The sequence below is a fragment of the Ambystoma mexicanum genome, chromosome 2q (genome assembly GCF_040938575.1).
Source record: "Ambystoma mexicanum isolate Mex_15411 chromosome 2q, UKY_AmexF1_1, whole genome shotgun sequence".
NCBI classification, from domain to species: domain Eukaryota; kingdom Metazoa; phylum Chordata; class Amphibia; order Caudata; family Ambystomatidae; genus Ambystoma; species Ambystoma mexicanum.
Window position 1 is genome coordinate 366,393,010 of NC_090924.1, and position 12,534 is coordinate 366,405,543.

General features: G+C 44.4%; 1 protein-coding gene across 2 annotated transcripts in view; it reads right to left on the reverse strand.

The window, feature by feature from the left end:
* Positions 1-12,534, reverse strand: part of COG7 (component of oligomeric golgi complex 7) — a 1,349,184-nt gene that overhangs the window by 24,349 nt on the left and 1,312,301 nt on the right. For both annotated transcript variants that reach the window (XM_069647398.1, XM_069647397.1), the window contains exon 16: positions 3,214-3,328. In XM_069647398.1, the coding sequence (XP_069503499.1) occupies positions 3,214-3,328 (115 nt within the window). The remainder of the gene's footprint in view (positions 1-3,213; positions 3,329-12,534) is intronic.

Sequence of the window (12,534 nt, forward strand, 5' to 3'; positions counted from 1 at the left end):
GTTACAAGCTTAACTCTCACCGTGCCTGAAACGCACATTTAAGAACTGCTTTCAGAATGAGCTGTCCCCCTGTCATGATGCCCTGCTAATCACTCCCCTGACATGCAAGTACTAACACTAACACCCCATCACAATTTCAATTGCCTAAAAATGTATGCATGCAAAAGCAGCTGCTAACAATGAAACACTTTACAATTGGTTGCCCTTTGTTAAAAGCGCAGAACCAAGCACTGTTTATTGTCTGTTTCCGGTCCTGTCCTGCCACGGCTCTGTAGTTCAGCCAGATCAAGTCAACAGACACACAACCCATAATTTCAGGGGTGGTGGGGTGCTGAAGCCCAGTCTGCTCAATGGCCGTTGCGCCACTGCTACCCACAGTACTAGCCGCACACTTCACCGCTGCTGCGCTGATGTGTGCAGGCAGACAGCCTGGCATTGCAAGCAAATGAGTGCTATTAGCATCTGCACACTTGTTAGGGACCGTTAGTGGCATGGCTTGGCATCGTCGTCATGCCCACTCGGGAGAAACATGATCATTTTACTGTAGAGCAGTAAAGGTTTATTATATGGAGGTAGTTCAGCAAACTCAAACCCGAATTGTGTGGGACATACCTATACCCTTGCCTGGTGATAGTGACCTAGGCGGCTAGAAATGTTTAGGTGTTTATATGAACACATTAGATATGCTTTTACATACACATGCGTGTACAAACACATGCACAGCACACACTCTTCTCTCTGTCTCTATCCTTCAGACATTTGCCATTTCTTACAAGCTAGGTGGTTTCTCTTTTATGATGACTAGCAAAGTTGTAGCAAGGTCAAATACTCACTCACTCACTCACTCCAACTCCCTGATGTGCTGGTAAAGGGTGCTTGCATCTTCTCTGTGCCTCGTGGGAGGTGATCAGCCAGGAATGGATCCTCGGCTGTTGCAGTCCTCATTTAATTTAATATACAGGGAGACACAATGCTCTTTTGATCACAAAAGTATGTATAATAGATAGGAAATTAGATTTGATGGGTAGCAGTGAGTTTTTGACAATGCAGTGGGTTCCAGTGACATTCTGACCAGGTTTTTGAGAGAGGGGGAAGTGGGGCTACTAATGTGAACAGTCACTCACTCCCGGCGGTGACAAATTACATGGGGTGGTGAAAATTCATAGATTAAGGACAACCAACATTAGACATTTCTAAGTGCAACAGGCAGTGGTACTGCCGTTCTATACCACAGAGCTTCCATAGTCCAGCTTGTTATAGGGCGGTCATTCGTGTCTAACTGAGGTGTAAGCTGCTCATTTAGTCATCAAGTGTTCTGTAGCTCATATTAGATAAGAATTTTGCTACTTGTGTTGTGTGGCTGCCTGAGGTGGGTAAACATTTCAAGATGTGAGCTAATAGATAAATGTCATCTGCCCTTGGCCTGGTGTGATGATGAATGCAAGTTCTCCACTTGCACATAGACAGCAGCAGGAGCACAGCACTTTGTTTCCATGCAAATAAATGCTATTTCTTTTTTAACTTTTTAATATTAATTTGTGAGGCAAAATCTGTGTTCCACTAGAAGAACCCCTCTGTTCTTGTACCAACCCACATAAAACGAAAGATCTTGCTAATGTTTAGAGATGTAAAAGGGACACAATTTGAGATGAGCTAAAGTCTTCGGACAAATGTCCCTTGAAGTAGAGCTTGTTGTGCCGCAAATTCGCATTCCTCGCTTGCACACTGTGGAATCGGATCACTAAGCAAGCACTTGCTCACTTGGTGGGCGCCGGGTCGGCACCGCCGACCACCACCGGTCTGGCGGTGCATCACTCAGTTGCGCACATGACTGAAAAACAGCCCGCACACAACTATTCTTTGGCGCACACAGCCCAAACAAATCAGAGGGAACATTGCTCCTGTGTTGTTGTCCCGTGACGGCCTGAGCAATGTGCACGACCTTGGGTCCCTGCCGGTGTGCCTCGTGGAAACAGGGGTTGAGGGTCCGTCCAACTCCTCCTGCGGTCTCCTGTTGTTTTCACAAAGTAAATTACTTTGTTGTAATTTACTTTGCGTATATTACATCGAATTACTTCAAATTTGTATAGGTATTTGTGGGTTAAGGGATTAAAGGGGGGTCAGGAAGGGTTTAGAGTGGGAGTGGTAGTGAAGGGGACAGGGAGTAATCCCCCCCAAAAAGTAAAATTTAAAGTAATATACACAAAGTAAATTACAACACAATAATGTTTTTCATTGAAATTACCTAGAACCACTCCTGCATGGTTCCAACCCTGAAAGGCTGTCCGCATGCAGGGTACCTTTAGTGTTGAAGATTCACTTACCTTCTTTCTCTTCGTCTTCACAGCAACAAAGGGCCAGATCTCTTGAGGCAGTAGTGTCCCAAACGATCCACATGCAGGCCTGGCATATGTGATCTTTCCCCAGGCAGTAGAGGCAACATAAGTGTGGTTAGGTGGAAGAAAAGCTACCTGGAAAACCTGCACAGGGCCAGAACATTTTGGGTATGTGATGTGAGAGGTGCTTTCCTAATTTAGGTACGACACGGCACAGGTGCTGCAGTTGGTTCTATCCCGTCCAACGCAGAGAAAGGGACTGACGTTTGGGCGGGGTGTGCAGCAGCGTCCTGGAGCGCCTATGTGAGAAAGTTCTTGAAATGCTGCTATGCAACAGGCTCCGGTCCCATCCCCGTTCTGTGGGATGTCCCATCAGTAGGGAGCAAAGGGTGCGGGACATAAGAGTATTGAGTTGTCAAGTTCTCGCAAGGCTCTCTGTGCTCCAGGTAATGTATGAAGAGTGGAGCTAAATGTGAGACAAGTTCAGTTTGGATTGGCAAGTATATTTCTTAGGGCTGCTCTTAAAGGGGCCTTGGGGCTAATGTGACTATTCCCTGCTGTCCCATTCCTGTGATGTGGGGAAGACCAGGGGCTCTTCCCTATACTACACCCCTGTGCCCCTCATGCAGCAGCCGGAAGTGTCTGCCGCCCTAGGCACTCCCAAACCCCCCCCCCCCACCCCACCCCCCAAGTGCTAGGGCAAGCGCCATCATCATTTAGCCTACTTTTATTAAGGAGCAGCCCGGTTTCTTGTCACTGATAACTTGGAAGATCATGGTCATCACTTTCTCGCCTTGCTCTGGAACAGGGCACTGGTGTCGACTAAGGGAGGTCAGTTTTGTTAATAGCTCACTCACCTTGTTAATAGCTCACTCACCTTGCTCTGGTGGGTATGGCAGCTTTCCAGCATGTAATGCCATTTCTAGAGCTGGGTCTTCCTGAGTAACAAAAGGCTCCAAGTGCAGAGGCAGCGACATGATATACTGGCCAATCTATATGAGATGGAGAGAGGGATATGGGAGGGCAAGGGAGCGGATAGGGGGCATGAGAGAGAGGGGGAGAGAGATGCATCACTTCTTAATATATATATAATAATGTGCCATAAAAAATAACATTTCAGTAAACAAACCATAGAACAGAACAGGATTTAACTATAGGAAGCAGGGGAAATATTCCTAATATGACTTGTCTCAAAATAATTCTGATTGTCACACTAAGTAAGAATTGCATATGGAATGGGGAGGAGCATAATAATTTCATACTCTGCTTGCTTCAATTATATGGACATTTTTTAGGAACTCCACAAACACTACAAGTAAGCACTGGCACATTGTAATTGAATTACTTTATACCAGGATTTAGACAGGTATGTGGAAGCAACATAATAACATTAAAAAACCTGTGGCAACTAGAAGCTTTGTAAACAAACAAACCATAAATAATAGAACATCGGATATAAAACAGCCTCATTTACCAACTACTGTTGATGCAACGAAAAGGTTAATAATATTAACTCCTAGTCCTTCAGCCATTAGTTCAATTCCCTCCCCAGCTTTGGCTTCAACTCCCTCCCCAGCTCACGCAATAACTCTGCCCCCTTTACCTGCTACCTAGCAGGACTGTGTGTATAATGAGAATAGAAATAAGGGAATGGAGAGTTGTATGAGGGAGGATGGCAAGGAAAGGTCCCTATGTTTTTGGCTTTTGGTGCGGGTTTTAGTAGTGATGAGTATGTTTCTTAAGTTGTTACTCGTTTGAAACACAAAGTTGGGGGGATGATTAAATAAACTGTTTGTCCTCTCCTCGCTAGTCAGAATACTCCAACGTTTAATGATGCATTTTTTGATTTGTTGATTCTGGGTTGAACATTTTGAAACGTACACCATTGGGGGTGTGATTCTTTCCGGTTTCTTTTTTAGCAGATTCTCTCGTCTTTGGGTGGATGTTTCAATACCACTTTTGTCAAATCAGTCTGTGCATATCGCCTTTCTCCGAGTCTGGTGCACAAATTTGCCAGTTGTACATCACATTCGGTTGGGCCTCTCACAATTCTTTTCATTCTCAAGTGTTTGCTGTGGATGAAAGCTCAACCGCTGTTGCAGGTTATTTCTGTTGGTTAGTTTGGTGAACAGTGTTGTGGATATTCGGTGTTCGTGTACGTTGATTTGTACATCAAGGTAATATATTCCTGCGCTCCCAATTTCTGCCAGGTAAGATGCCACTTTACACAGTTACAATATTTCTACAGATACTGCGATCAGATTGATCTTGAGGACAGCAGTGGCATTAATCCACTGTTTGTATAATGTTGCAGACTGCGTATTTTATGAGACCTTACCTATCCAGCAGTATAAGTAACTGAAGTGCAGAAAGGTCGGTAGACATAAGTGGGTAAGCTTCACACAGACTTCACATATGTGATAACGATTGTGACACAGTGTTTTAGTAAATTAACACAGCACACAGAACTCTCACTTAAATAGAGTAACTATCCAGTAGGGATTCACCAAGTACTATTAACACATCAGCACGTATCACCTGAAGTAGAACTACGGAATTCTTAGCCAGCCGCTAGGGTCAATATAAGAATCCATGGTATGTTAAGTGATGGGAACTATGCAGGGAGACCTCACTAAATCTTATATTGAGCATGCAATATGTGATCAGCTATATTTAACCATGAACATTTGTATGTCTTATACGATGTATACTATGAGCTTACTGTTACTGATTGATGTTTTCTCTCTGTTTGGATTTGTTTTTTTTCGAAATGGTGTTTCACTGTTGTCTGTTAAATGTCCTTTCATGTGGCCTGATTGTACATTATTCGGTATTCAATCTCGACATGTGGTTGTTTATGATGATACCCTCAATTCTTTGCTCGAATATATACCTTATGGTTGTGTGGCAACTAGATGATATGTCCAGACACGGATAATATATTTTTGTGTTGATTTTTGTTGTGTTGATTTAATTGATAATACTGTTTGTTGCTGATCAAATGAAACAGAAATGCCCTGATGAATGGCTAAGAAGTCCAAAATGCATTGAAAGCCATTGTACACTCGCAAATAAATAATATTACAATCTAGAAATCACACTGAACACATTATTTTGAGTTTACTTATGAGGAAGTAACTAACAAATGCAATAGGTCTAATACACATGATTTATTGACATATCAAAGTCCAAAGAAACCACTGGAGGGGTATTAAGTGTGTGCAACCCACACCGAAGGCTCATACGCCTTGGTCATTTTTCGCCAACAGATTCAACCTAGTCATAAGTGCTATCCTAGTATATGCACCAGATTTAATAGAACACATTTTGCTTCCTCAAAACATGACATCGTTGAAAGCGGAATAGAGGGTGAACAAAGGGAGAGTAGTCGATATCCTCAAATTCCTTTCCTGATCCCCTCCTTATTTCTTTGTTTCAACGCAGCCACAAGATTTGGGAGTATGGAATTCTGAGGGTAGTCACAAGTATAGAATACTCCACATAGTCTAAATAGTTTGCACCCCTCATTATACCATACATATATTGACGAGACGGGGGGGGCTAATTTCCCCAACCACCTTCTTCAAATTAGGGCTATTTGAGTAGCCCATACAGACTTTCAATAAATCGCTGGCAAATATGATTTGCACCTGAGTTTTAATGGTGGGGATCCCCAATTCTAATCGCAGTGAGCTATTTGGAGTGCCTTGTGGGAGTCCAACTAGTTTCTTTCATTATTCTAGTTTGGAGCTACACCAAAATTGAGCAGTTGGAATGGCCCCAGATCTCACTCCCATATGTCATCATGGTACAGACCTTAGCTTTATACACCGTAAGGCATTCATCCCACATATGCCCTCTGTACATATGGTAAAATCTGAGTAATCGGACCAACATTGCAGCCACCTTCTCAGCAATGGCCTATATATGCCCTGACCATTTCCCGTTCTTAGTGAAAAGTAATCTGAGGTAGCAATAGGATTTAACTACCTCAATGATTTCTCCATTGAGAGCCCAAGATGAATGATTTTGTCCCTTACCAAACACCATGACCTTGGTCTTTGTCCTGTTCAATTTGGGCCCATGGGCAAAGAAATATTCCTCAGCATAAGAAATAATTTGTTGCAATCCTCCTCCCCCCCGGGTGTCAAGTCAATCAAAGCAGTGTCATTTGCATATAGAAGTGAACCTCCTACCATGGGTCAGATGCTTCTACCTTTTACAATAGGTCAGTGATGGATGGCCTCAGCCTTTGCCTTGCTCTCCTAGCACCATTGTCAACTTCTTCCTTGCACTCTGAAACACTTGTGTACGAGCGCGATACAAATAAAATATCATATCAAATCAGAGTTTCAAGGCCTGGACTACTTCCAGATTGGCTTGTATAAATCTTCTCCAGATTTTCACAGCCGTGGTGCAAGCAGTTGTTCATTCATGCTTGTATCAAGGGAGTGCGCAACGGCTTCATTTAACTTTTCCATCCCCTTTTACATTCCTGCACTGGGGCTTCACTTCCAACCTCTTTCCTGATAGGTTATTGCCATTACTGGTATAGCTTTTGGATTAGTTAATTACCTGGGAGAAGTTACCACCACTAATGGGGTCAGCAAAACTTAAACGTGCTTTTGGTGTGTAGTGATATCTTGGAATCTCTTTCTAAGTGCATTGTATCCACAGTGTTCTGCTGTCCCTCTGCCCTCCCGAGGCTAGGGCTGCACTGAGAGTGGCAAAGCACTGAATTCGCAGGCACTCTCTCGTTGGCTTTCATTCAGGTAAAACTCAGATACTGTTTCTCTGTGACTCAAAGAATTGAGATGTTTCGCAATGCTGTGTCTATTGCTTGTGTCCACAGGCTGGGGTGCCTATTGCAAGGCATCATGGGAGGTGTAAATCTGCAGGCCAATAGTCCACAGAGTGACCACAGTGAGCTGGCCGGACCTCTCCAGACCCGCACTGTGGGAGGCACACCGGGAAGCGGCTGCACCAGCCCAGTACCTGGTGGCTCACTTTCCCCACATGTAAGGATGGGGAGTTTGGGGTGCTCCCCACAACTTTCTATCTTTTGATTGCCAGAGACATGCATTTTTAGCAGTGAAGAACCAATAGTTTGAGAAGGTGGTTTCTAAAACTGTTAAATATTAACATTTGGTAGGCTACTCTATCAGAATGGAGTTCTCTCATTTCCCAGAAATCTCTGGGTTTACTAATCAATATCATGGAAGAGAAGGTGAGAATATAAATGTAAATTAAAAAGCAGAAAATGCTCATTGAGAGTGGTGAGATTTTGCAAAGCTCATACTGAGGGTACTTATAGAAGGCTAAAGAGTATGTTTACTTTTGGCACCATGAAATCAAGTTATGAGTATTAGGGGCATGAACCATGGGATTATCTGCAGTTCTGTATCAGATAGTGCCGATCCACTCATTCTTGTACATATCTGCAGTGTGGCCAGGTACATGGGATTGTGATGTGATATACAAGGAATATGAAAATCTTCCACAAGGACAGACAAATGACTTGGCTTCTGTTTATGATAAAAGTTGAGCAGAAGCTCAGCTCTAGTACGGACCAGCAGAAGGCAAAGGTGTGAATGTGGTGATGAGCCCCTTAGGATTTCAGACATGATGTGCTGCAGGAGTAGGAACCCTGCTCAAAAGGATGATGCTGTTTGTAGTCAGAGACTACTTGTTAAACTGAGGCTCTGGCCAATCGTGACACTGAAGCCACTGTAGGAACAGGAAACATCTTTACTTAGTTCCAGCTCCAGGTACAGGGTACAGGAATACATTTAGACCACATCAGGTAAGTTACATGGACAGACATCCACCGTCATCCTCTCTCAGTCAACCCATTTTATCAACTGGCATTCACAGAACCATTCAGAACATAACATTGTCACACACAGCATCTATGTCAGTCACTCACATCATTCCATGCATAGGGGGCAGGGAAAAACAAGGCACAACACTACTCTACCCAAAGATATGAATAACAATTAAATGTAAAATACTGTGGTAAAAAGAAAAGCAAAAGCTGAAACAAAATACAATAAAAAAAAGAAGTATTTTTTTTTCTGGCATTGTGTAGGAATGAGGAGCGTATCTTGAAGCCAGTAGCGTGACGCAGTAGGAATCCCAATTGTTTCCAAAGGGGTTGAAACTGATTGTCAAAAGGAAATGAAAACATGGAGCAGGATACGTGCAGTGTGAGCTTTCATGGGCACACATGAACCTCATAGCTGATGCAAGTTAAATAGAAATACAAACACAGAGCCAAACGTTAACAAAAGGTAGCAATAGAAATTAACAGACAATGACCAGAAATGTTAAAAGTAGGTGATTACAAATGGGGGATGAGAGCAGAGAACAGGCAGAACTCTTCTTTTTCCAGTAGATAAAAGGAAAGGGAAACTTTTTTGTTGCATTTTCAGTGGAAAATGGGGGCAAGGGAACATATTTTTAATATGTTTTTTGAAGGTGAAGTACATTTAAGGAAAGGGTTCAAAAGAAGCCTTTCACAAATGTGCACATAAAAGCACAAAGGTAACCACACAGAACTTCGGTTGACTGCCCAACGTTCCTGACAACTCTCCAAGCACTAATCTGACCCTCCAGTTGTTAGCTCACTGTGTTCAACCTCTAGCCAACAGTCTATCAAAACCCACAAACCAACAGTATGTGACCTGAGCCTTTATAGAACCTTAAACTTCATTTTGGAGTGTCAAGGCTTCTGATTGGCTGATCCAACCCGAGTGTTCAAATCCCCAGATTAGTTCCTCAAATCAATGAAGGCTTTGAACTCCAGCTCGAGATTTGGGGGTGAGGCGTGAACTCCGATTTGAGATTAGAAGGTGAGTTTCAACACCCAGAAAAACTTCGGGAGAATCACATCACTTCCCTAATTACCTTTTAAAGATTCAAGGGGCCTGCACGTCTCTTTTGGCAGATTTTGAGAGTATTGGTTCTTAAATTCGAACATAAAAAAATTGGAAAATTTACATTTGAAAAAAGAGTTTTTAAAACCAAAAGTCAGAATAAATGAAACAACCATTACAAGCAATTAGCAGGAAGAGGTCAAGTGATTACTGTGGGGAAAAGGAGGGGTTCCAACTCATGTAAATATTAAACAAAATCTCTTAAAGGCAAAAGGACAACATTTCTGGAATAGAAAGTGGAAGAGTTTGTGTGCAAAAAGGGTGCCTCTTGTTATACAGTTAAAGTAAATGCAGGACTGGGCGTGGCCAAGATGGCCCGACCCCCGGCCCTGTTCAGCCCAATGCAGAGACCTTGATTCACCGCTATATTAATTCAAATGGTCCTGCAGTAGTTCCCGAGACAGAGACACCGGTGCTTGATCGGGAATTGGCGCAAGCTGATGTATGCCATGCTGAATTACTTGATGATGACGGAGCCCCCAATAACCCACGATGGCACCCGCTCTCCGATCCGCATGTGAACGGCTCTGCGGCTGCTGAAGGAGGCAGCTACACGGGCTGCACCAGTAACCTACACCATTGAAGGCAGTGCCGGAGTAGCAGCAACTGGGCGTTTCGAATGACAGGAGCCATGGGAAGCGAAGGGCGGCCCTCATTGATCAGCAATGCGGCTGCCAGCAGAAGCAGAGAAATGGTGGGGGCCAGCACGGCTACTTACTGGAGGGAGTGAGGCGCTGTGTTTGAATTGCTGAATTGTTGCCTGCTGAATTGCTGCAGCTGTGATTTAGTGGGCAGCAGTAACACAGGCCATCCACTTAGCGCAAGGAGGGGAGTCAATTACGAAAAGAGGTGCAGAACCACACGCACGACTGGGAGCCAGTTAAATACCACAGCGGGTGGGCCTGTCGAATCGCGAGGCTGCGTCCAAGCAACCAAAGGGGGGCTTAAGTGTGGCAATCTGTGTGGAGAGCATTGCGGGGGAGTCGTGGTTAAGGACTACACCCCTACATCGACACACTGTGGTCCGTTATGCCCGAGCCCAGCCGGAAAAGTAAGAATATCAGCATCCAATCCTACCTGGAGCCTTCGACCAAACAAGGTACAATGCTTGGTGAAAAGGAGGTAGAAGAGCCGACAGGGGCTCAAGCCACAATGGACATGTCACTGCTTACACCACCCATCCTAACCCGTTCCCTGGACACCCTCAAAAAAGACAGTAAGGACTTCCTCCACTCAGAGATCACTGAACTGTGCAAAGAGTTGCTGTAGTCGATTGCTGATAATTAAATAGTGGAGCTAGGGGAGTGGGTGGACCGGAGCGAGAGGCCCTTTACTGCTTTGGAGACTGAGATGAGAGAGGTACGAGATTCTGTGGCGACATTAAGTGAGACAACTTGCGCCCTGAGATGCAAATGTGATGATCTCAAAAATAGGGCAAGGAGAGAAAACATGCAAATATGATTTCTTCAATAGGGAGCTCAGGGGGAGGATATGGAAGGCTGTATCCATCAGCTTTTTCTCACAGGTGCTGACTAACTGCTCCCAAGAAGGGGTCAAAATAGATAGGGCACAAAGTTGGGGCCCAAAAGGGCTGCTGGTCAACCTCCCCCACCCACCAGGGACATTGTGGCAAAATTCCATGATTGTAAAGATAAGGAACAGATTCTGGGTGAAGCAAGGACGACTAATTGCATCATTTTCCACGACTACACGGTACAAATGTATCAAGATGTCTCTCAAACCACATTGATAAAGGGGCTTCAGATTAGGCCAGTTATGGAGGAACTTAGGCGGCGAGATGTCAAGTACAGGTGAACGTACACTTTTTGGTCTCCAATTTAGGTTTCAGGACAAGGTACACAAACTATTTGCACCAGAGAAAGGAGCCAAGCTACTAAACATTCAGCCAAGTCACTGGTTTACGGGTGAGGCGACCAAGTTATGGTTGTATTAAGCTATTCGTTAAAAATGTTTGAAGGGGTACGAATTTCACTACATTATAAATATCTGGTATAGGGGAGGAGTTAGGGAATGACTTCTAACGACAGGCACGTTACAGATGGGAAGGTACAAAGACCTCCATAAAAGAGGAGCAGGTAACACTGATCCCTAAACCAGGAAAATATCTCATGCTGTTTTCCTCATTCAGGCCCATAGCCTTAATTAATGTGGACTCAAAATGTTTAGTAAAATTCGTATTCTCCGGCTTATGTATTGACCCCGATCAATGAGGGCTCATGTCGGGAAGGGGAACTGACGACAACATAAGGAGAGTTCTACATCTGGTTGATAAATCGGGCAGGAATTCTGCGCACTTGCTCTTACAGGCTGTTGATGCAGAAAAATAATTTGATAGAGTGGACTGGGGATTTATACAACATGTACTTAGTATATTTAATTTTGGCCTTAAGATACACCATATGATTGTATTCAACTATTTAAACTCGACAGCATGCCTTCTAGTCAATGGGGAAATAACCACACCTATCCAACTGAGCAGGGGCACAAGGCAGGGCTGGCCCCAGCCCCATTATATTTGCACTAGTTATGGACCACTTTGCAGCTCTCGTATACGGGCCAACAAAACCATGCCATGCCAAAATCTCTGCACTGGCTTCCGGTTGCTGAGAGGATCACAAGCCCTCCTCGCCCAGTCTACCCCAGCACCCCAGTCTTCCTGACCCCCCCCCGTAACCTGTATTTGCCCTTCCGGGCCCCTTTCCCCTAACCCTTTCCCCTAACTACCCTGGTCCACCCCCACACATTGCACTTGGTATGTGGTCCTCACTCCCTGCATCCCCTGGCACTTGCCCACCTGGCAAGCCCCCTTAGCACTTAGGCCCTCTCTTCCCCATCCCTGCACTTTTATGTCTCCACTCTCCCCCGCACTTCCCTCCCACCCTAGCATTATCCCTTCCCACTGCCCTGCACTCCACCCGCCTCCCCCTGCACTTCTCGTTACTGCACTTGCACAATCTGAATGAGACATGGCCTAGTAGGACCGTTATTGTTGTTTTCTTCCTTGTCTCCCCCTTTTTTGTCTTGTGGCACCATTTGTTGTACAGGCGCTTAATAAATACACTCTAATTCCTCCCCATTTGAGACTGGAATAAGAGCAATATTTCTCGTATTCCTGGGCTACCTCAGTGGTTACGTTTTTGGGACTCAATATACTTTATAAACTTCAAGATCTTTATGGGGCTAACTCTCCCGCCCTACTGAGGGATGTTAAAAAAGACTTGAAGCAGTAGAACACCTTAAAC